Here is a 24,962-nt window from a genome sequence, read left to right as displayed (position 1 = left end):
AGCACTACTGAGGTGTTCAATGACTTTCAGTACGCCAACAAATATTTGTGCAGAGAAGGCTCTGGATTTCGGAATGATTTAGTATATTTAGAGATATATTTATTTATTGATTTCCATATAATTAACAAGCATAGTTTATGAAATACAGCCAAAAGAAAATATCCATTCCACTTCTTTTTAAATAAGAAACAATATTTTAGCTTCCTCAGACCACAATTTTAAAAGTGGAGGAACAAAAGAATAGAGAAGATTACAAAGTAGAAAAAACATATTTAAGAAAATATTCACTGCATACTCCCAATAATTACTTTTTAGATGCTAGTATATTTAGAGATATTTAGGCGACTGTCAGAATGATAATATTTGTTGGCTCTTCGCTATCATAAGCCTCATTATTAAAATTAACTGGTTACTATGTTCTCTTTACACTCGTAATAGGAGGTAATTTCAAACAGTTCTGTAGCTACAAAATTCACATGTACTTTAGCCAGGGCCAGTGCAAAGTTACCAGGTGCTATAGACACTTTCAATCTTATGCCCTTCTCAATGAACTTTCAGGATCCTATCATTATCATCCCATAAAAGTCCAAGCATAATGGGACATTACTGGTATCAATATGGTAGGAAAGCCCTATAAAATGCCAATGGAATACAAAAAGGGTAATCAGTAGCTGAGTCCGTTGAACATACAGATTTGCTGATTAGAAATGAGCACAGGGCAAGATTTTTCAGTTTGTTTGGCACTCCCCTCTCCCCCCAATATTTGAACTTTTCATCAGTTCATTTCACACAAACTTTAACCCATGTATTAATGTGTAGGTTAACATGGATTAAATCGATTTAGCACACACTAACAAATGAATATCCCTACTGCTGTTTTCACATTTGCTTACATGTGAAGTCAATAACACAACACGCTCAAGATTTTCTTACAGAAATTAAAGGGCCCATTAACAACTAATGAAGCCATCTTACCAGGACACAGTGGCGTACCAAGGGGGGGGGGGGGGGGCGGGGGGGGCGGTCCGCCCCAGGTGCCAGTGGGTGGGGGGTGCTCCGCTCCCGCCGCCTCCCGTGGCCGTTCCCGCGGCGCCGCACATTAAAAAAACCGGCGAAGCAGCGTCGCAGGCAGCGCCTCGTGCCCTGCTTGTAAAAAAAAAAATCAAATCTCCTTCCTCCTTCTCCTCCTCGTCTTGACGTCGACTTGGGCCTTCCAATCAATTGATTGGAAGGCCCGAGTCGACGTCAAGACGAGGAGAAGGAAGGAGATTTGATTTTTTTTTTACAAGCAGGGCACGAGGCACTGCCTGCGACGCTGCTTCGCCGGTTTTAACGGGACTGAGGTGGAGAAGGAGAGGGGCGAAAGGGACTCGGGTGGGGGTGTTCAGAGGGGAGAAGGGGACTGGGGTGGGGGTCTCAGACAGGGGAGGGGAGAAGGGGACTGGGGTGGGGGTGTTCAGAGGGGAGAAGGGGACTGGGGTGGGGGTCTCAGAGGGGAAAAGGGGAGGGGAGAAAGGGACTGGGGTGGGGATCTCAGACAGGGGAGGGGAGAAGGGAACTGGGGTGGGGATCTCAGAGGGGAAAAGGGGAGAGGAGAAGGGGACTGGGGTGGGGATCTCAGACAGGGGAGGGGAGAAGGAAACTGGGGTGGGGATCTCAGAGGGGAGAAGGGAAGGGGAGGGGAGAAGGGGACTGGGGTGGGGGTGTTCAGAGGGGAGAAGGGGACTGGGGTGGGGATCTCAGAGGGGAGAAGGGGAGGGGAGAAGGGGACTGGGGTGGGGATGTTCAGAGGGGAGAAGGGGACTGGGGTGGGGATCTCAGAGGGGAGAAGGGGAGGGGAGAAGGGGACTGGGGTGGGGGTCTAAGACAGGGGAGGGGGAGGGGAGAAGGGGACTGGGGTGGGGATCTCAGAGGGGAGAAGGGGACTGGGGTGGGGGTCTCAGAGGGGAGAAGGGGAGGGGAGAAGGGGACTGGGGTGGGGGTGTTCAGAGGGGAGAAGGGGCTGGAACTGGGGGCTGAAAAAAGGGGCAGAGAGAGAGAGGGGACAGATCCTAGATGGAAGGGGGAGCGAGAGGGAGGGCAGACCCTGGATGGATGGGAGAGGGAGGGCAAATGGTGGATTGAAGGGGCAGAGAGAAACGGCAGGCAGTGGATGGAAGGGACGGCAGAGAGGGCAGACACTGGATGGCAGAGAGAGAGAGAGAGAGAGAGAGAGTGAAGACAGATGCTGGATGGAAGGAAGACGGTGAAAAGAAGATGAGGAAAGCAGAAACCAGAGACAACAAACTGTAAATAAAATATATTTTTTTATTTTTTTTGCTTTAGGATAAAGTATTGTAGATGTGTTAAATGTTTATAATAGAACATGTAAATAAGGTAATCTTTTTATTGGACTAATTTTAATACATTTTGACTAACTTTCGGAGAACAAAACCCCCTTCCACAGGTCAGGATAGGATACTGTAACAGCACTATACTGTACTGACCCGAGGACGGAGGTTTTGGCCTCTGAAAGCTAAATGTATTAGTCCAATAATATGGTATTATTTTACTTTCTATATTTCTTTTATTTCTATTTGTTAATTTGTAAAGTGGTGATTGGTACTTGTTAGTTTTTTTTTTCAAATTTACATCTGCTGTCTTTATATTTTGCACAGTACTAGGGGACAGTTTCTGTTTCTGTGGTGTTGCATTGTATGCAGAGTCTGGCATTGGGGGTTCAGTTTAATTTTTGTCTAAATAGAAAGTTTATGATTACTTATTCTATAGTGGATTAGGGTGTATCTGTGTTTGTGAAAAAGACATGGCTTTCAGTTGGCATTGAATGTGCAGGATCTACGATCTGTACTATTCTGTCTGGTTTCATTTTACAATAGGTGAATTGATGTTCTAGTGCTCACTGTAGTGTTTAAGATGCTTTCCTTTTCCTTGTGTGACTCGTAGAAATGACTGCTTATGGTATGGTAGAATTGCTCTATAGGTCCTGAGTGTTTTGTATTCTCGGCATGCCTAGTACTGGATTTGGGGGGGGGGGGGTGTTAAAAAATGACCGGCCCCGGGTGTCAACTACCCTAGGTACGCCACTGCCAGGACATGTGGTCACTGGACCTACAACCCAGGAAGAAATCAGCACAGACAAAGGGCAGTTCAAGTTCCTATCTTACCTCTGCTCCTGTGTTACATCATCTTTTCTGTAGGCTTTTTAAAACAGATATTTCCAAAGCGATCCTTGGGGAATCCCACAACTAATCTAAACATATAGTCCATGAATATGTATGACATTAAAGGGTGGAGGGAAGAGTTACTACTGCCTTTGGCTCCTGCTACTCATTTGCTCTCCTCCTCCCTGTTCCTCTCTACCCTGTAAATTCCCTTGCCTGTAATGTCTTGTCTGTCTTTTTTACCTAGATTGTAAGCTCTTTGAGCAGGGACTGTCTCTCTCTGTCAAGTGTTCAGCGCTGTGTGCGTCTGGTAGCGCTATATAAATGCTATTAGTAGTAGTAGTAGTGACATGAGCTACTGTTAAGATGTGTTATTTTACTGTAACTCCAGTTATTAGTAACAAGGTCTCAGTGCATAAAATGAGACCTGTGCTAAAACAGAACCAGTTAGTGGTAAAGCAGCATGTCTTAACTAGAGCCTGATCGCAGGGCCGGTCTTAAGGCGAGGCGGCCGCATAGGGCCCCGCACTCAGTGGGGCCCCGCGCGCGCCTCAGGTCGCCCCGCCTGCCAGAGCTCCAGTCCATCCTTCCGTCCTCCCTCCCAACGAATCCGATGCGCGACGGCGGCATGGAGGGGGCGGTCCGCCCCCCCCCCCGATGTCAGCGGGTGGGGGGGGGGGGTGCTCCGAGTCGCTGCTCCTGTCTCCTGCCTTTAAAAACGCAATTTGGAAGCGCCGAAGACAGTGTCAGGCAGCGCCTCGCGTCTGCCCGCCCTGCTACAAAAATCTGTTCGACGTCATTGGGCCTTCCCACATTGAGTCCCGCCCTCCTCTGAGGTAACTTCCAATTACCGCGAGGGCGGGCGGGACTCAATGTGGGGAAGGCCCGAACAACATCGAAGAGATTTTTAGTAGCAGGGCAGACGCGAGGCGCTGCCTGTCACTGTCTCTCCGATGCTTCCAAATTGTTTTTTTAAAGGCAATGAGGGTGGTGGGCGGCAGAATGGAGCTCAGCTTGTAGGTGGGTCGGGGGGGGGGGAGGGACTCAGATGGGAGAAGGGGGGGGGGGGGGGTTCTCAGGTGGGGGAAGGGTAGGGTGGGGGTTCTCAAATGGGGAGGTGGAGAGGGGGGTCACGGATGGGAGAAGGGGTGGGGAGGGGGTTCTTGGATGGTTGAAGGGGACAGGTGGGGAGGGGACTGGGGTTCTTGGATGGGATAAGGGGACTGAGGTGGGAGGGGTATTCACGGATGGGAGAAGGGGGTGGAGTGGGGGTTCTTGTATGGTTGAAGGGGACTGCGGATGGGGAGGGGATCACGGATGGGAGAAGGGGGCAGGGAGGGGGGGTTCTTGGATGGTTGAAGGGGACGGGTGGGGAGGGGACTGGGGTTCTTGGATGGGAGAAGGGGACTGTCACTGGGGTCTGAGAAGGGGCCATATGGGGCCTGGGGCTGGTGGGAAAATGGGGCATGCGTGGGTCAGGTGGGATAATGGTTCTGAAAAGGGGGCCCTAATACAAGGCATGTGGGATGAAGGGGGCTGGAACTGGGGGCTGAAAAGGAGGGTAGGTGGGATAAGGGGGCTAGTACTGGGACTGGAGGCTGAAACTGGGGGCTGAAAAGGGGACAGGGAGAAGTGGCTGGGGGGCTGAAGCTTGGGACTGGTGGGATAGTGGGGCTGGAACTGGGGGCTGAAAAAAAGGGGCGGAGAGAGGGGCATATCCTGGATGGGGAGCGAGAGGGAGGGCAACCCTGGATGGATGGCAGAGGGAGGGCAAATTGTGGATTGAAGGAGCAGAGAGAAAGGGCAGACAGTGGATGGAAGGGATAGAAAGGGCAGACAGTGAATGGATGGGGGGAGAGAGAGAGGGCAGACAGGGGCAGATGGTGGATGGATCATGGAAGGGGCAGAGATAGAGGGCAGATGTGGATGGAAGGGGCAGGGAGAGAGGGCAGACATTGGATGGTGACAGCAGAGAGGGCAGACACTGGATGGCAGAGAGAGACCGAAGACAGATGCTGGATGGAAGGAAGACAGTGAAAAGAAGATGAGGAAAGGAGAAACCTGAGACAACAAACTGTAAATAAAATATATATTTTTATTTTTTTGCTTTAGGATAAAGTAGTATTGTAGATGTGTTAATAAATGTTTATAATATAGAACATGTAAACAAGGTAATCTTTTGATTGGACTAATTTTAATACATTTTGTCTAACTTAAGGAGAACAAAACCCCCTTCCTCAGGTCAGGATAGGATACTGTAACAGTACTATACTATATTGACCTGAGGAAGGATGTTTTGGCCTCTGAAAGCTAAATCTATTAGTCCAATAAAATGGTATTATTTTATTTTTTATATTTGTTTTATTTCTATTTGTTAATTTGTAAAGTGGTGATTGGTATTTGTTAGTTTTTTTTTTCAAATTTACATCTGCTGTCTTTATATTTTGCACAGTACTAGGGGACATTTTCTGTTTCTGTGGTGTTGCATTGTATGCAGAGTCTGGCATCTTGGGGGTTCAGTTTAATTTTTGTCTAAATAGAAAGTTTTAATATTACTACTTATTCTATCGTGGATTAGGGTGTATCTGTGTTTGTGAAAAAGACATGGCTTTCACTTGGCATTGACTGTGTAGGATCGACGATGATCTGTACTATTCTGTCTGGTTTCATTTTACAATAGGTGAATTGATGCTCTAGTGCTCACTGTAGTGTTTTAAGATGTTTTCCTTTTCTTTGTGTGATTTAGTAGAAATGACTGCTTATGGTATGGTAGAATTGCTCTATAGGTCCTGAGTGTTTTGTATTCTCGGCATACCTAGTACTGGATTTTGGAGGGGGATGTTAAAAAATGACTGGGAGGGAGGGAGGGGGGCCTTGGAGCTGGGAGGGAGGGAGGCCCTGGAGCTGGGGGCCTTGGAGCTCGGAGGGAGCGGTCTGGGAGCTTGGAGGGAAGGGTGGCCGGCCCTGGAGCTAGGGAGGGGGCGGAGCTAGGGGGCGGGGCTAGGGTGGGGCCCCATCAAATTGGTCTGCATAGGGCCCCGCACTTGCTAAGACCGGCCCTGCCCGATCGAACCCAGGATCTTCGGTTTCTGCCAAAATCAAATCTGTGACCAAAATTGGCTAGTCGATTTCAACAGAAACTGAAACCGCAAACGAAACAGCCCTCTCTTCAAATCGGTCTGCACAACAAGGTGCCCAGATTTGAAACTGGCACTCTGCACAGGTTCCACTTCTTCATGGTTAAATACTGGTATACTTAATCTCTAGTCTCTCCCTGCCAATTTCTGAGAACAGACCATAGAAGTCTGCCTGGCACCAGTCCTACTTCCCAACTACTGGAGTTGCTGTCGAAGCTCACTCCAGCCTTGATCCTGATCTGCTTTTGCCATTGACAGGACCCAGACCGTAGAAATCTGCCCGGCATTGGTCTTACTTCCCCAACCTCTGAAGCTGCTATCAAAGCTCACTCCAATTATATGGTCATTTAAGTTTTGCTTTTATTGGATTCCATCTTTTTTCCATGTAGTGTTCCTCTTTGTTTATCCCATGCATTCTTGAATTCTGTCCCAGATTTCGTCTTCACAATCATGGGAGGGCATTCCAGGCATCCAACACCTTGTCTGTGAAAAAGTAGTTCCTGACATTGCTCCTAAGTCTCCCACCTGCAACCTCAACTCATAACCTCTAGTTCTACCATCCCAATTTCTGAAAAAGATTAGTTTGCATATTAATACCTCAAGTATTTAAAGTCTGTATCATATTCCCCATCCCTCCTTTCCTCTAGAGCAGGGGTTTCTCAACCCAGTCCTCGGATCACCTAGCCAGTCAAGATTTTAGGATACCAACCAATAAATATGCATGAGATAGATTTGAATGCCCTACCTCCACTGTATACAAATTTATCTCATGCATATTCATTGTGGATACCCTGAAAACCTGACTGGCTAGGTGTGTCCCAAGGACTGCTCTAGAGTATACATATTGAGGTCTTCAAACACCTTTATTATTTAGAAGTGAAAATAAATCTGTAAACTCTGTAGACACAAGCAATTTCTGATTCCTCAGGCCAACTGTGGTTCTGTAATAACAGGGGAGGGAAGCCTCGCTCAGCCACTGTTTGGGGGCCATAGAAAGGAAACATGCTGCACTGTACCTTTAACGCACAGTACTGGTATCTCGTGATCTGATGGTTTCTATCACTGTATCGATCCAGAGGTGTAAACATGATGCTGAAAGGTCCAGCCCATTGGCTGAACAAGATGAAAAGATGATGTCGTAAGCTTTGCTGGGGGAAGAGAAACCTCCTGTGGTGCACTGAGGGATTAAAAGAAAACAGATTGTGATCGGTCAAAAATGAAAACTGTGAAAAAAGGAATATGTGGAATCACAAACCCTCAAATGCTAATACCAATACATCAAAAACTACCTCTACTACTAATCATTTCTATAGTGCTACTAGATGTACGCAGCACTGTACACATTATATGCAGGTGCTTTCTCTATCCCTAGAGGGCTCACAATCTAAGTTTATGTACCTGGAGCAAAGGAGGAGTGACTTGTCCAAAGTCGCAAGGAGCTGCAGTGGGATCCGAACCCAGGTTGCCAGGATCAAAGCCCACTGCACTGCAGCAGGACATGTTTATCCACTCCTACCCTGAGATAATATTTAACCATCTCTCTGACCTCAGTGTGCAACTTTCTTTAAATCAGTCACCTTACTTTATAACTCTTCCTACTTTCTTACCCATCTATATGTTACAACTTTGCCTTACCCTTCACTATCAATTATAGTGGAGGAGTGGCCTAGTGGTTAGGGTGGTGGACTTTGGTCCTGAGGAACTGAGTTCAATTCCCACTTCAGGCACAGGCAGCTCCTTGTGACTCTCGGCAAGTCACTTAACCCTCCATTGCCCCAGGTACAAATAAGTACCTGTATACAATATGTCAGCCGCCATGAGTGGGAAAGCGTGGGGTACAAATATAACAAAAATAAATATTGTGTTGGCATTATAAGTAGTATATCATGCCGTACTTTGTATTGTTATTTTAATATTTTTACTGCTGTAATTGCCTATTGCTCATGTTTGATCTATTTTTGAGTGAATGCCTTCAAAAAGGCGGTAAATAAATCCTAATAAATAAATAACCATTAGGCCACTCCTCCACAGGTGTGGATAATTATGAAAAAGGGAAAAGGAAAGGGGGCACTACATGAGCAATTTGTTTTGTATGAGATATATAAAATTGTTGATAAAAAAACCATATGCACATTAAAGCAATCTGTGACAAAATTCAGTTATTCAATGATTTAAAATCATTTACCTCATATTTTCTTTCTTTTTGTATAGAAATAACTATCATGGGACAAAAGTTATATTATCTTCTATTTTTTCCATGATCAACAAAAAACGTTTTAAGCTTATCTAAAAAGAAAAAAAATGCCTTGTTTGATGAATCCCATCAATGGACAAAAAAAAGCTTTCATCGTAAGCAGGTTTTCTCAACACTAGCATTTCACCAGCAGCCCTGCCTGTCTCAAAGGGCCAGAAGATCTTCTCACAACTGTGCTCTTGTACAGTTCAAATTGCTGTGGTAACACACACAATTTAATCATAAGACTCAAAAGAATTATAAAGTTTTAACTACCACAGCTCATCCACATTCCATAGCTAGTCTTGCAGTTTACTAAGACCCACTGGTACATGAATAATATATAACAAATGTTAGATTCAAAAACAACCAACCAATCGGAAAGCTTTACTTCCAATTTCAACAGGCCATAGTTTTGAAGATTTCTTTTTTTTGGGGGGGGGGGGGTGGAGGGGATGTTATCCAGGTTGGGTAAAAGGTAAGCTTTTGCTGCACCTTGATTTACCACAGGAGTCAGCAACCTGTAGTCTCTCTGTATGGCAGGATGCTGACTCCAGTCATAAAGGATTAATTGCCAAATGTGAGCCACCTTGCAAAAAGTTATTAGTCTAGCAGCCCAGGAGCATCAGGCTGCCAAACCCAAGCCCGATGCTTCCGGGCCACATCTGAAAAGGTAGCATGACCATTAGCGGTAGTAGCATGAAACAACCACTAGGGACAAGAAAGGAGGAACAGCATTGGAAGGGTAAGAGTGACTGGTGATTGCTCCTGCCAAAGCAGCCACTGGACCACCAGGTCATAGGGAATGTGCATAGGGGTAAATGGCTTGCCTTTGGGGGTTTGGGGGGGGGGTGCTAGATGGGAGTGTCTGGATTTGGGCTGGGCACATCGGAGGGGTGGGGAAGTGCCAGGAAGTGAGAGCCTGGAGCATTGGGACACAGCCTCAGCTAAATTGCGTCTAGTAAGGAGATTGAAGGATTTATTGAAGCCACACAATTTCATACAACATTGTGCAGAGTTTAATTGCTCCTTGTTTTGATTATGCTAATGCACTGTTATTAGGACTTCAGAGAATCCAGATAAAAGCATTACAAATAGAACAGAATTCAGTGGCTAGGGATCTGATGGGGACCAGTCATTCAGAACATATTACTCCTGTTTTAAAAAGCTTACACTGGTTGCTTATTGAACATAGGATACAGTTCAAAATTCTTCATTTGGTTTTTAAGATTTTAAAACAAGTCTCAAAGATATTGGCAGCTAGGTTGCATATTTATCAACTGAATCAATTGTTGAGATCGGGAACCAAAACTTTACTTGATATTCCCATTACATCATATTATGATGAATACAGCATACATAAGGTAATTTATACTGCTGGTCCAGTATACTGGAATAGGCTACCTTTAAGGCTCTGGAAGATCATAGATTTTAAAGAATTTAAAAAGGAGATAAACCATTGTTGTTCATGCACGCTTACAGCTGGGGGAAGGAATAAGAATTCTGTGCCTGTTTTAAAGATCTGATTGATTTCATCTGTTATGGTGTTATGTTGCAAGTCTGATCTTGTTTTTTATATTATGAATTTAAATGTGTGATCCGCTAAGAACCATGGATTAAGCGGAAAATAAGTTTTGTAATAAATAAATACATTAACATACAGTCATTTTAGGGCCATAATGTGACTTGTGGTGTGCACCCAGTGTAAGTTGTGTAATGGACTTTACATATTAATGAGCTGATTTACATGCATTTGCATATTCTGCATCTCATTACTATTAACTTGCAGTGACAAAAATTGCCACATAAGTGCAACACAAGCTGCATTAGTGTCCTTCAAATCAAAATTAAAGGGCAAATGACAAAGCCTTAACACAGTTCAATAACTTCCCCTTGTAATGTTTTTAGCAATTAATTGCACATTGCTTTCACTGAGGAGCTGTGGTTTGAATTATTTTTTGTTGGAACATGAACAACAATAGACTTGGGTCTGTCGGTTTCTTGAAAACTTTTTAACCAACTGGACAGTGGAAGTGAAGCTTTCTGATTAGTTTTTTTTTTTAATTTATTTAATCATATATACCATAATCAATTACAAGTACACACTTGCACAAGAAACTCTGATAAACTAAGACAATAAGAAACAACTCAGATGAAACAAATCTCTTCCTCAGACCACAAATAAGAGCGGGAAGTGGACTGAAAATCAACAGGAAGAATAAAAGGAAAAAGATTTTGAATCTAACATTTGTTATATATTGTTCGTGCACCACTGGTTCTTTGTGAACTGCAAGACTAACTATAGACTGTGGGAGAACTGCAGTAGTTAACATTTGATATATTATTAACATGTTTTGAGTCTTGATTCAACGGAGTGGAGGAATGGCCGAGTGGTTACAGCAGCAGTCTATGAACCAGAGATGGAATCTCACTGGTACTCCATGTGGCCTTGGGCAACTCACTTAACTCTTCAGGTACAAACAGACTGTGAGCCCTCCAGGGACAGGAATCCGAGTAGAATTAACCTTGAACTACTGCAGAACAGTTGTGAGCTAAATATTAGAAATAAATAAACTGTGTGTGTTTCTACAGAAACCTAAATTGAAGACAACTGTGTAGGGAGCTTCTGGCTCCTTCAGGCAGGCAGTGCAGCTGCTGAACCACTAGCCTCAGGGATCTGTCAGGGAAATCTGCTAAGAATAAACACATCTGGGTAGGTCCTAGTGAATGTGTGTGTGGGGGGGGGGGGGAGGATTTGGGGTGGGGGGGGAAAGGATAGAGCTATAGGCGGATCACCACTGTTGTGGCCAGGGCAGAGTTTGATGTGGAGGATTGTCACTCAATGTGAGGGAGCTCAAAGAGAGGGGGGTCAAACATTGTGGGGGGTCAGGATAGAGATTGGAACTCATGGTGGCAAGGTGCTTTGGACCTGTTGGGGGGCAGGAGGGAGGAAATAGGTCTGGGAGTCCATCACCACAGCTTTTGGGAATATGGGTGCGGTAAATGTACTGTGTGGTATAAAGCAGGGCAGATTGCTGGTCACGCTCCCTGCATGACCTCACAGGCTTTATGTTTTGTTGATAACACACTAAGTGCAATCAGTTACAGATCCTGAAAAAACAGGCTGGCTAGATGTTCCTGGAAGCAGGTCTAACGCCAGACGTTCCTTCCCCTTCTATAATGGGGAATGAATATTCATTTATAAGCCTATCCAAGTATTGCCCAGAGCACACCCCCTTGCCAGATGGATGCTCATATCCTGGGTTTGCATAATTGGGATTTAGATGTCCATTCAGTATGGATGTCAAAGTGCCAGTTTATGAATGTCTAAAACATAAACAGTGCTTCTAAAATAGAAACCTTAATGTATGAGACACTTCATGTAATGAAAATATTATGCTATAGTTTCCTCAACAGCATAAAAACATTCAGTAACACAATGTGTTGACATCATGAGACTTACACTTCATGTTGGCTTTTTTTTATGCTTCAGGAGTCTGGTTCCCTAGACTGACCTTCGGGCTCATTTTTGAAAGAGAAGGACGCCCATCTTTCGAAATAAATTGGAAGATGGACGCCCCTCTCACAGGGGCGTCCAAATCGGCATACTTGAAAGCCGATTTTGGACGCCCCCAACTGCTTTCCGTCGCAGGGACGGCCAAAGTTCAAGGGGGCATTTCGGAGGTGTAGCGAAGGCGGGACTTGGGCGTGCCTAACACTTGGACGTCCTTGACCCATAATCGAAAGAAACAAGGCCGTCCCTGACGAACACTTGGACGACATTACCTGGTCGTGTTTTTCTTTTGACCAAGGCACAAAAAGGTGCCCAAAATGACCAGATGACCACCGGAGAGAATTGGGGATGACCCCCCCTTTCTCCCCCAGTGGTCACTAACCCCCCTACCCTCAAAAAATATCTCTAAAAAAATATAGATTACCAGCCTCTATGCCAGTCTCAGATGTTAGGAAATACCATGGTCTGTGACAGCAGTATGCAGGTCCCTGGAGCAGTTTTAGTGGGTGCAGTGCACTTCAGACAGGCGGACCCAGCCCCATCCCCCCCTACCTGGTGGGTTTGTGGAGGAAACAGCGAGCCCTCCAAAACCCACCAGAAACCCACTGTACCTACATCTTCACCCGTAAGGGCTATGGTAGTGGTGTACAGTTGTGGGTAGTGGGTTTTGGGGGTGGGGGTTGAGGGGCTCAGCACATAAGATAAGGTAGCTATGTACCTGGGAGCAATTTATGAAGTCCACTGCAGTGCCCTCTAGGGTGCCCGGTTGGTGTCCTGGCATGTCAGGGGGACCAGTGCACTACAAATGCTGGGTCCTCACACGACCAAATGGCTTACATTTGGTCGTTTCTGAGATGGACGTCCTTGGTTTCCATTAGCGCCGAAAATCAGAAACGACCAATCTAGGAACTACCAAATTTAAGGATTTGGACGTCCCTGACGGTATTTTTGAAATGAAAGATGGAAGTCCATCTTGTTTTGCAAATACGGATTTCCCTGCCCCTGGATCGGGATGTTTTGCGAGGACGTCCATATCTATCTATCTATCTATCTATATCTATATATATATATATATATATATATATATATATATATATATTTAAGAGACAAAATAGATCTCTTAATTTTCCAACAGCTTTTCTCACAAACCAAAATGACAAACTAAGTGATAAGTAACTTAGAAAAATTGAACAATTACAATAATACACAGAAAACAGAGGTTCTGGAATAACCCAGGAAGCCTCAACTATGAAAATCTGTCTGATAATGCAAAATTGCATAACCAAATGATTTTAATTTTACACTCACTTTTCCTCATTTCTTTAAAGCTATAATCGTAACTCAATAGGGGAAACATTTTCTTTTCAGGATTATATCAACTCTGTTGATATAATCGTAGGAAGGAGAACATTTTTTAAAAGAACTATTATGCATGTCCTGAAAAGCAGATATAATAGATTCCCATACCTGGAACACACTGAATCAAGTTGGCAATCATTGCACTGAAATGTGCTCGGATGTCCTTGAGAATCTCAACCTCCTTATCATTCTCTGCCTCCAGCAGCATACGTGTCAGATCCACATATTCCAAGAACAGGGCCCCCAGTGCCAAGGTATCCCGCTCCAAGGCGCCATTTGTGCTAGTGAGAAAGGAAACATCATGGTAATGACAGCAGTACTTAGTGATGAAATGGATGAAAAATGATTGCTATGGTGAAGATACTGTACAGTACGTACTTGTCACTTATGACTCTGGCATCAGCGAGCAATTCAAATATTCGCAGCAGCTGCAGCCTCAGCAAATCTCGGCGTTCACGGCGCTTCTTGTTCTTGTGTATCCAAAAGAGAATGCTATTAATTCCTTGTAAACATGAACAAATGTAGATTCGTAACAAAAACCTTTCCATCCCTACTGATTCTACAGAAATGCATGGGACATTTGTTTTAATGATAAACCAAGTGCCTGATTCATCAAGGTCTTCTATAGATATAGAAAAGCTTTCCTGAATCAGACTCTAAAGATCTAACTTTTAGACTAAATTGGAGGAAAAGTTGTCAAAATTAGATGTATGGCAGTTTCAAACTAAGTGTGTGTGTGTGGGGGGGGGGGGGGGGATGTTATCAATGTGGGCTATCAATAAGATTAGCTATTTTACTGTTAAGCCCAGTTATTAGTTACCTAGGTCTCATTTCATAAAATGGAACTTGTGCAAAAATAGCATGATTTAGAAGGTAAACCACATTGATAACTACACCCCTAAATTCATCATGCAAATACAACCAACAACAAGTATAACTTGCTGACTGGGAATGCAAATCAAAATGAGAGCTTTCTTTTCAACTGTGTCCTGAAGAGACATGGAGATAAGCGACTTGCCTAAGCTCAAAAAGTCAGTAAGCGGATAAGGGATAAACTCTTGTCCCAGGACTTCTCTTGGTCACTCTTCTAACCCAAGGCTGTCAAACTGCAACCCTGGAGAGCCACAAACCAGTTTGGTTTCCGAACATCCTTAATGAATATGCATGCAATATATTTCCAAGCAATAGAAACAGCCAAAAAACCCAAATCGCTTCACTCTAGTCTTTCCTCCTCACTCTTTGTCTTCCTCTTAAGTTTTTTTTTTCTTCTTTGTTTTGTTTTCTGGCAGCCTGATTGTTTTGTGTAAACCACTTAGAGGCCAGTCCCTGGCGTATGTGATATATCAAGCATTTAGAAATAATAATAAAATAAACAGTGCATGCAAAATTATCTCATACAGATTCATTGGGGCTTTTCTGAAAACCTGACTGGTTTGTGACCTTTCAGGATTGCAGTTTGACACCCCTGTTCTAATCACTAGATGAGAGATTCCCAAACCTGCCCCAGGACCACTGTTCCTTCTAAGCTAAGTTGGAATCCTCCAACTGCATTGCTGCTGCCAGTGGGGGGTGGTGCTTCAATATTGTGCTTTCAATTGAAAGGAACAGGCAGGTTCCATGGATTCCTGCAGAGCTTGCCTGTCCCTCATTACTGAAAATGTGATAGTGAAACAGCAACCCTCCCCCTCCCTGGCAGGACTGTAGACAGAGGGATCCTGCTGAGCTTACAAAGCAGGGCTGCTGAGAGGGGGGGGACAGGGGGGACAAAATTCCCCGGGCCTGGGCCTCCAGGGGGTGCCTGGCGCCACCGCCGCAGTCCGGCCCGCCCGCCATCGCTGCCTGGCAGTGGCAGACCACTCCTTCCTTCCGTGTCCCGCCCTCGCCTGATGTAACTCTCGCAAGGGCGGGACACGGAAGGAAGGAGTGGTTTGCCACTGCTTGTTGCTGCACTTTCGAAGGTGAGGCACTTAAGGTCACTGCAGAGGGCCAGGGGGTGGAGAGAGGGCCCGGTGGCGGGTGGAGGGGAGGCCCGGTGACCTCGGGTGGGGGGGCCCCGGGGGTGGCCTTGTCCCGGGCCTGGTCCAGTCTCTCGGCGGCCCTGTTATAAAGAACAGGGCTCAGGACCCCACACAACCAGTCAAGTTTTCAGGTTACCCACAATGAATATGCATGAGACAAAACTGCACAAACTAATCCCTAGTATATACAAATATATCTTATTCTTATTCACGGTAGATAACTAGAAAACTCAATTGGTTGGGGGTCAGGTTTGGGAAACCCTGCACTAGACTATATCTCTCACCCCTAGAAGATACTGCATTGGTTACACTTATCCAAGGAAAAGAAGCAGTGCATGTGTTTGCCTACAGAAGCAATTACACAAACAGATGGTTCTGTCAAAGAAAAATAACACACTTCAGCATGCACTGAGAGGGAAGAACCTCACAATATTTCTAGAAAGATTTTGTACTCACAGCTGATTATTTTAACGTGTTACGGAGTCCATAAAAATAACAACACCCTTCACCAAAGCACTGAACCAAGACAAGACTGAACATTCAAGCATTTTAATTTATTTCTGGGCACGGAAAGGGTAATCCTTACTATGTTCCACTTAAAAAAAAAAAAAATAAAACAATGGTTGCCAAGAACAGAAAACTCTTTCTGAAGTTTTGCGAAGCAACTCCATGAGTGTCAGAATGCATCTCGGTTTTGTTGCATGACCTTTGGCTCTGCAAGACCAGTCAGAACCTACTGCACTAGCTGCTGTTCAGTCAACATTCACAAATTTGCTCAGTTCCTAAATTAGATGGCTAAGTTTCATACTTTTATTTTAGAAAGATTGCCAGCCTAATATAGCACAACTAGCTTTCATCTGAATATTTCCTAAATTTAGGTGTCTAATGCTTAGCAGTTCTGAGAGACAGCACCTGGGCAAAGCTGGGCAATTTTCAATAACGGCCACATGCTAATGTGTAAATATCCAAGAACATGTGTAGTAAATAAAGTCTGCTATCATATAAGACAGGTCTGCCCTTCTTCATTTTTCTCCACACCTTACATACTTATATTCCAGTCATGATATATTTCAGTTTGCCATCCGGAGAACTGCCTTCTTTATGGAAAACAACTTCTGTTAGGCCTACCTTCAAAAATGATAAATCGGCCTATAACTACCAGGGGAATATGGATCCAATATACAATATTCCCTTTTGTAGGAGAAGCACGTTGTTTCCGGTTGCAATTAATTGTTTAAATTTGGTTATAAGAGTGGTTAGAACTGTTTCAGTGCTATGGTTGGATCGAAATCCTGACTGTGATTCATGTAGTATAGTGAATTTGTTTAGGTAGTTGGTAAGTTGTTTGGTTACCATACTTTCCATTAGTTTGACTACCAGGGGGATTGATGCTACTGGTCGATAGTTGGTTGTGTCGTTTAATTTTTTCTTTAAGTCTTTGGGTATAGGGGTAAGTAGTATATTTCCTTTGTCCTTGGGGTAGGGGTAAGTAGTATATTTCCTTTGTCCTTGGGGAACAGTCCATGTTGTAACATGTAGTTCATATGTGACGTAAGATCTGTTATGAAGCGTTGAGGGGCGAGCCTTATTAGGTTGCTGGGACAGATATCCAGTTTAGAGTGGGTTTTGGAGAATTTGTTGATTGCTTGAGTGATGGTTTCTTTACAATGGGGTATCCTCATCATTACTACACCAATTACAATGTGTAGAAAAATACAGCTATAACACACTCTTGTAAATAAGATCATGTTACGCCATTGTTAAAAATATTCATTGGTTATCAATAGTCTATCGCATTTAATATCCTAATTTTGGCCCGCAAAGCTTTATATATTGTGTTTTCCCAACTTACATGCATAATCTTTTACTTTCATATTATTCCAAGCCAGTCTTTGCATACACAGCAACAACAAATTATATATTCCCTACCCCATGACTGCTAGACTTGTGTCAACCCATCAATCCATATTTTTTTAAAATCAAGCACCAGCATCACAGAATGCACTACCCATATATCAGAATAGAACCAAATTACAAGAATTAAGTCTTAACACCTATTTCTTGTTCAAAACGTATGAGGATTGTTAGTAATGATGGTGCTTGGTTGTTTTTCTAGTTTAAGTTTCAAGTTTATTAGGGGCTTATACCCCACCCATGAAATAATATCTGAGCCGCTTACAATAAAATGTTAAAGAAAGGAAGGAGTGTGTTGACAAGACAAACTGTGAGGATAGGCAGGGGGAAGAAATACAATAACGGTAAAAGCAAAGCTGAGAAGGGAAGACACAAGAGGAAGGGGAGTTAGTCGTTTCCAGCCTGTAGAAAGATTTGTTCACTTCTGGTTGTAACCATCATGGAATAAGAAAGTTTTCAAGTCAGTTTTGAAGCTAGATAGGGAAGATGACAAGCGAAGGTGAACTGGTAATTTATTCCAAAGTTCAGGACCCAAAGATGGACTGATATGTAGTGTCGTGATGAATTTCCTGAAAAGAAGGAACTACAAGCTGGTTTTGCTGGGCTGATTGAAGAACATGAGGGGGGCAATAGGTAGTAAGAAAACGTGATAAATAAACAGGCTCGCCTGTGGAAAGAGTCTTATAGACAAGGAGCAAAAGTTGGTAGGTTATGGAGGGGAAAAAAACATTTTTTTTCCTGGCTTACATCAATTTTCTTTAACTTTATTTTCAGTTATTTTCTTATTGTTATAATTGTAAATTGCTCTGATTGCAACACTGAAGAGCGTTATAGTAAATGACTGAATAAACAAACATATAATCAACAATAAAAGAAACTACGTTGACTAACCTCTGGCCTTCGTTCAAGAGCCTCCTTCATGAGTGGATGAAGCTCTTCTACTAATTCCCTGCAGAAGACAAAAAAATGAAGAAAAAAACATCGTCTAAGATTTCAGAGTTATGGCCTTTCTTCATTCACTTTCATTGTTTAAACAAAGCAGTACAAGTATGTGATATTGTGTACCACTGGCAGTCGGTCTATCGTGCTTTCAGCTTCAGCTGGGTTTCTGGGGTATACTCCAGCCTACTATGACAAATCATGAAGGGGGTGCTTTTTAGGTATAAAAAGTTTTTATTGAACATGTAAACATATAGGCAACCATAAACAAAGATAGGGTTCAATTTCACATAGGAAAATGCCCTTTCCTAACTCCCTTGCCCCCATCCCTCTGCCAAAGAAAAATCTTTTGCAGTACGTCAACAATAACAACTCTTCCCCCTCCAACTCCTATCCCCCCTACCCTCCCCTTCCCAACAACCAGTAGACTACACCAATAGCAGAATTCTATCCCGATACGCACAACAGATATAAGGTATTCAATACCAAACTTCGTGCCTTGTGATGCAGCATTTGAATAAACTCATTCCAAACAGAAATAGTTGTCATCTTTTGAGGGAATGATTAGCATCTCTTGATTCCAATAACATTAAATGATGCAACTGGAGTTGCTATTGCCAAAAAGGATGGAGGGTCTTGACCAATCCATTGGTGCAAAATAAAATGTTTCCCCAGAATACATGTCTTAGAATACATGTCTTATGTATAATTAAGAGTTGACCTTTCCCTTGAAGGCAGAACACTGCCAGTGCTCCCCGATCTAAAATGACACCCACAGAGGAACATACAACAGGCTGGCCCACCACTCTAATGAGATCACTGAAAAGTTGCTTCCAGAAAACCAATATAGGAGGGCATTTCCAAAAAAATATGAAAAAGGGTTAACAGGAAGAGGCTCTTGTTGTCCACAGCAAATCACAAGGACAGACCAAAGCAGACAGGAAAGAAGTCCAAAAATCTTTATTGCACAAGTCCAAAGAAATTTTTATTGCACAAGTCATTCAAATTCTTTGGTAGTAATGTATCCTCCTTCTAGTTCTATCTTTAAAAGTGTATCAACTGATCTTTTTATACTCATTAAAGGATCCTCTGGGAGTGGTCTATAGAATTCATGATGTTTCAATTGTCTATCAATTTCTCTAACATACTGTTCCTTATTCATTATGACCACTCCACCTCCTTTATCTGCAGGTTTGGTAACGATCTTTGTGTCACACTTCAATGATTCAATTGCTGCTCTTTCTTTGGAACTCAAATTACAATATTTCTTCTTCTTTGTATTCTCAAGTAGTTCCACTTCTTTTAAAACAATGTTTTCATATGCTTGTATCATCAGATTCTGTATACCAGGTGGCATTCATTTACTACCTCTTAACAATTGAGAAATCTGAAGAATTGGAAGACTGTCTGGCAATATACATAGTGGGTGATGGCAGAAAAAGACCTGTACGGTCCATCCAGTCTGCCCAACAAGATAATCTCATATGCGCTACTTTATATGTATACCTGACCTTGATTTGTATCTACCATTTTCAGGGCACAGACCGTAGAAGTCTGCCCAGTAGTAGCCCCGCCTCCCACCCACCGGTGCTGCCACCCAATCTCCGCTAAGCTTCTGAGGATCCATTCCTTCTGAACAAGATTCCTTTATGTTTATCCCATGCATTTTTTAATTCCGTTACCGTTTTCATCTCCACCACCTCTTGTGGGAGGGCATTCCAAGTATCCACCAATCTCTCCGTGAAAAAATACTTCCTGACATTTTTCTTGAGTCTGCCCCCCCCCCCCCCCCCCCTTCAACCTCATTTCATGTCCTCTAGTTCTACCGCCTTCCCATCTCCGGAACAAGTTTGTTTGCAGATTAATAAATTTCAATAGTCAATAATCTTCAATTTCTGAGTAAATTTTAAAAGCTCAACTCATGTGTTGAAGGCGTTATAACGTGGAGTAGGTATAAAAGATAAGCCTTTATTTAGGACATCAATTTCTATATCATTGAGTTCTCTAGTAGACAGATTAAAACTTTGTTTAACCTTCCATTTGTGCTAGTAGAAGGTACCGATTATAACAACTGTCGACTAGGCGTTGCGACACAGGAGGTATTTGGTTACTTCATTCCCCCCCCCCCCCCGCTTCTTCCTCTTCCTTTCCCCCCATAATTGTATGTGTCTCTTTTCTGTAACCCTCTGCCTGTTGTGTCTATGTTGAGTCTCTTTTTCACATCCTTCCTAGCTGAAAAACCTACTCCTCCACATTCAATCTTCGGGGTTAGTATATAGAGGGGCAGAAGGATCAAAAACTTCCTCAGAGTCTTTTCTACTGCTTTTCCTAGTGTTCTCACAAATAACCTCATTATCCAATACCTGTTTTGAACGTCTCAAATTCCTATCCATTTCTCTAATACTTTCTTTTCTTTGATCATAAACTTGTGGCCTTGAGTTGTTGTAAGTTCTCTTATTTCTACGCCATTGGTAAACGTTCCCAAAACGGTAATCTAAATCAGCCCTTTTGAATTTGTCAAACTTCATCTGTCTTAACTCCTTCCTAAAAGGATCTAAACAGAGTTTGTAATCCTCAAACAGAAGGTCAAAACAAATATCCTGTTTTAAGAAATCTAATGCTTTATCTAACTTGTCTTTAGCAAATGCCCTTCTTTTGTTTGAGGTTTGAATTAACAGGATCATAAGATCCAGGGAGCATTTATTTAATACACAACGCAACAATGATTTTGCTACTGAGAGAAAAACATGTGATTTATACTAAATTGAACCCTCTGATTCCAAATATGAACTCTGAATTTGCCTGACATGTCTAGATTTTAAGTTATACATGCAAAGCCTATTCACTTATAATATTAATGCTTGGGATGCATTTGTGCTAGTAGTGCAGAACTTCCTTGGGAACAGACGAGCTGAAAACGATGCTGAACTAGTAGACAACATGCTTAAAGCATATGAACAACTTGGCTGCCGAATGTCATTGAAAATGCATTTCTTACATTCCCATCTTGACTTTTTCCCACCCAATTTGGGACACGCAAGTGACGAACATGGAGAGAGGTTCCATAAAGACATTTCTACAATGGAGAACAGATATCAAGGCCGCTGGAATCCCAACATGATGGGGGACTACTGCTGGTTTTTGCGACAGGAAAATATGACCGGTCACAAATGCAAAAGTAGATGCCTGAAGCACTTTTAACAGTACTGGGCCTTGCTGAAGTAAGACTTTTAAACTGGAATACGAGACTTTTTTGAAATTTTGTTATTCCATTACATTTTCATATACTGTTTACTACGAAAACTTTGATGTAGATCAGTTAATTGTTGGCGTAAAACTCGTTCTGTAAAAAATTATTCAATGCTTTCCAACTACTTAATTCATTTGGGCAAACTTATGCATAACAAAATTTCCTGATGTGTTACAACAATTCTGACTTCGGATTTGGAATACGCACACTGAATTTAGTATAGGACAAATGGTTTTTGCCCAGTAGCACATGAAATTTTTTTTTGTGTGCTGTGATTGCTTCCCATTTGTTTAGGAAGTCTTCGTCATCTGTAATTTAATTTTGTTACATTTGTACCCCGCGCTTTCCCACTCATGGCAGGCTCAATGCGGCAGGCAATGGAGGGTTAAGTGACTTGCCCAGAATCACAAGGAGCTGCCTGTGCCGGGAATTGAACTCAGTTCCTCAGTTCCCCAGGACCAAAGTCCACCACCCTAACCACTAGGCCACTCCTCCACTTGGGTTCTTTCATAATTCTTAAACCCTGTGGGATCCATTTAAATCTACAATAATCTAAAAGAGAAGAAGCATGTAACTCACTTTTAACCATAATTTTACTAAGTTTGATAGACTGCTCCCAGTGATCCAAGAAATCATTATCAGTCCCTGTGTCTTGAAAAAAGGATCATTGGGAAGCAATTCTTGCAGGATGTCATCATTAAAACTCAAGATGTTTTTCCAGTGAGAAAAAAGACATGGTAGCCTCAGCAGAAGATGTTTTGGACTTCTTTCCTGTCTGCTTTGGTCTGCCCTGATATTTAAATCAAATCAATTCATGTATACTGTTAACTTCCCCTTTTCCAGGGTTCAGTGCAGTTTACATTTTACGTGAGACAAAAGCCGACAATGTTAGTGTGAGGTTTGGGAACAATTAGAGACCAAATTTGGGTGCCGGAATTTTGTCGACCTATACAGAATCCAAGAGCTAATCCTTCAGCAGCAGAATGAGATGACCACAGTCCAAACAACATTTGCCAAACACAACATCAGCAGCCAGAGATCTTTAGAGCAGTGCCAGAGATTAGTTTGTTTGGCCCCTCTAATCAAAAAGGTGTTCTGCTGCCACTGCAACACGCCCTAACTTTGTTAATGCAGGTTAGGTGGAAAAACCTTTGTGCACCTTAGTAAATAGACACCAAAACGTCATCTGTAATAAATGGTTATTGGTGGTGAATAATACCTGGGGCACAGTCAAAGTTGAATACCTGAAAACGAGTGAATTTGTTCTTCCAAATCCTAGTACCAATGATTCAGTGATTTCTATGCTTTCAAGCCTCATCATAGGCACTAGCTGCTTTAGCAGGACTCCAACTGATGGGGTTCCTATAACCTGAAAGACATTCATCAATAATCATTACATAGTATTTTCCAGCCCCTTGAAAGCAAGAAATGCATCAGCACTATAATGAACTGTGATGGAAAGGGCCATAGGAGCCAACTTTTCAAAATTATTGGGGGTGCTAAGCCCAGTGGAAATAACCCCTCCCTGGACACATACAAGGAATTTTCTCACTATTGGGGGTGCTCAAGGACCCACAGCATCCACAGAGTCTGCTCCTATTGAAACGGCAGAACTGAACCATTTATGAGCAGAGAGGCTTAAGGCACAACCCTGGTTGGATTATGCTGAAGCCTGCTACTAAAACCGTAGAGACACTATCATTCAGCGTACCTATTATTTATGTTTTTAAACCCATGTGCAATCCTTTTTTCAGATTCAAAATATGTTTTATAAATGAAAAATGCTTTATAAAATTATCCCCTACAAAGGTCATTCTATATCAGGGCACAAGCCTATTCTATAAGAAAACGTATGTGCATACTTTTCTTTACAGATTAGTATAAGTGGATGAAAATGTGCTTATATTTAAGGTGCAAGGACTTTGGGCCCTGTTTACTAAGCAGCGTTATAGGCTCGTTAACGTTTTTAACGCGCGTTAACCATGTACATGTCTACAATATCCCTATAGGTGCCTACATGGTTAGCGCGCATGCTAAGTGTAGGCATGCTAAAAGCTCTAACGCACATTAGTAAACCGGGCCCTTCATTTTATATATATATATTTTTTTTATTTGTATTTATTTATTTTTATTTGGCTTTGGTCTGTAAACCACTTTGATGCCTTTGGAGTAAGGATGGGCAAATATGTGAATAAACCAAACTAAACCAGCTTTATAGCTACTGTGAAAATCTGCACTTCATTGTGAGTTCTAACAGGCATAAAATTATAGTATTTTATCATTTATGCATATACTTGTGTGCTTCACCCATATGTGCATGCAGTGGCCAAGTACACATCAAATCATGGCACATATTTTCCATTATTTAGTATTCTATAAGAGATCAGCTAAAAAAAATCATAGCATGTGGAAAACATGAATTCCATGAGTCTCTTATTCTGGGATTTATTTTGAGCACCTAATGAATTGGTGATTTTGTGAAATATTGTGATTTTTTAAAATTTCCTAATTTTTAGTGTCTTAAGAAGGAGGAAAAAAAGGACACAGCAGTCAAAGGTAATAGCCATGAAAAAAGGATAAAATTCTTTAAACCCAATCTCAGGCATATTTTCAAAGCACTTAGACTTACAAAGTTACACAGTAACTTATTGTGATGAAACAGGGGACTTATGCCTGTAACTTCTTATGAGAAATGTATGACATATTTGTTCCCTAGTGCATTTCCTTTGTTTGGCCAGCAGATGACTATCTTTTTTTGTAAAGCTGTTACACCTAAGCTGTGAGGTAACCTTTAGTCTCAGCTTGGGGGTACAGAGGAGAAACATCTCTGTCCTGAGATTCTGTTCAAGACTTGTGAGCAGTTATTCCTTAAACTCCCCAGGTGCTACCCAGGTAGTAATCAGTGTTAGATAGTTTTAATTTTGATGTTTGTTTTGGCAATCTGTTATTGCTCGCTGCACTTTTTCACCTGGTTTTTCAAACGTTCACTGTTTTACTGTAACAATAAACCTATTAGTTTATTGGCTCTGTTGTCCTGGACTAAGAATCCTGGTGGTTTCTGTTTTGGGTCTGTGAATGCTTTCTAGGAACTGTGGGATCCTTAGGAGTGTGGCCCCAATGTCCTAGAAATTGCCGGGGAATAACCTGTGGGTGGGAAACTCGCCCAGAAGCAAGTGGAACCTAGTGCGTGGGGTGGAGGGTTGACTAGAATAGAGCACATGCCCAGGTGTAGGCGGGCCTGAGCAGTGCTGGAGAAAGAACCTCTAGGTGGCCAAGGGGTTAACCCCAGGTGGGTGCTAGTCGTTCTGTGACACCTATGGAACTTTGTAAGTCTAAGTGGTTTGAAAGCGAGCCTCTTTGTGTCATATTCACAATCACAGCACCTTTTGAATAGGACCAATCATTGGCCAATAAATTTTCTGACTTAAAGAAATTTA

The 24,962-nt window shown here is 42.7% G+C and overlaps 1 protein-coding gene across 1 annotated transcript in view; it reads right to left on the bottom strand.

Moving 5' to 3' along the window:
- Positions 1-24,962, bottom strand: part of FRY (FRY microtubule binding protein) — a 449,190-nt gene that overhangs the window by 219,337 nt on the left and 204,891 nt on the right. The window contains 5 exon segments of the mRNA XM_030200365.1: positions 7,315-7,475; positions 13,513-13,685; positions 13,783-13,874; positions 18,228-18,285; positions 22,770-22,894. Coding sequence (XP_030056225.1) covers positions 7,315-7,475; positions 13,513-13,685; positions 13,783-13,874; positions 18,228-18,285; positions 22,770-22,894 — 609 coding nt within the window.

Source organism: Microcaecilia unicolor, chromosome 4 (genome assembly GCF_901765095.1).
Source record: "Microcaecilia unicolor chromosome 4, aMicUni1.1, whole genome shotgun sequence".
Taxonomy (NCBI): Eukaryota; Metazoa; Chordata; class Amphibia; order Gymnophiona; family Siphonopidae; genus Microcaecilia; species Microcaecilia unicolor.
This window is presented reverse-complemented; position numbering and strand designations above follow the sequence as displayed.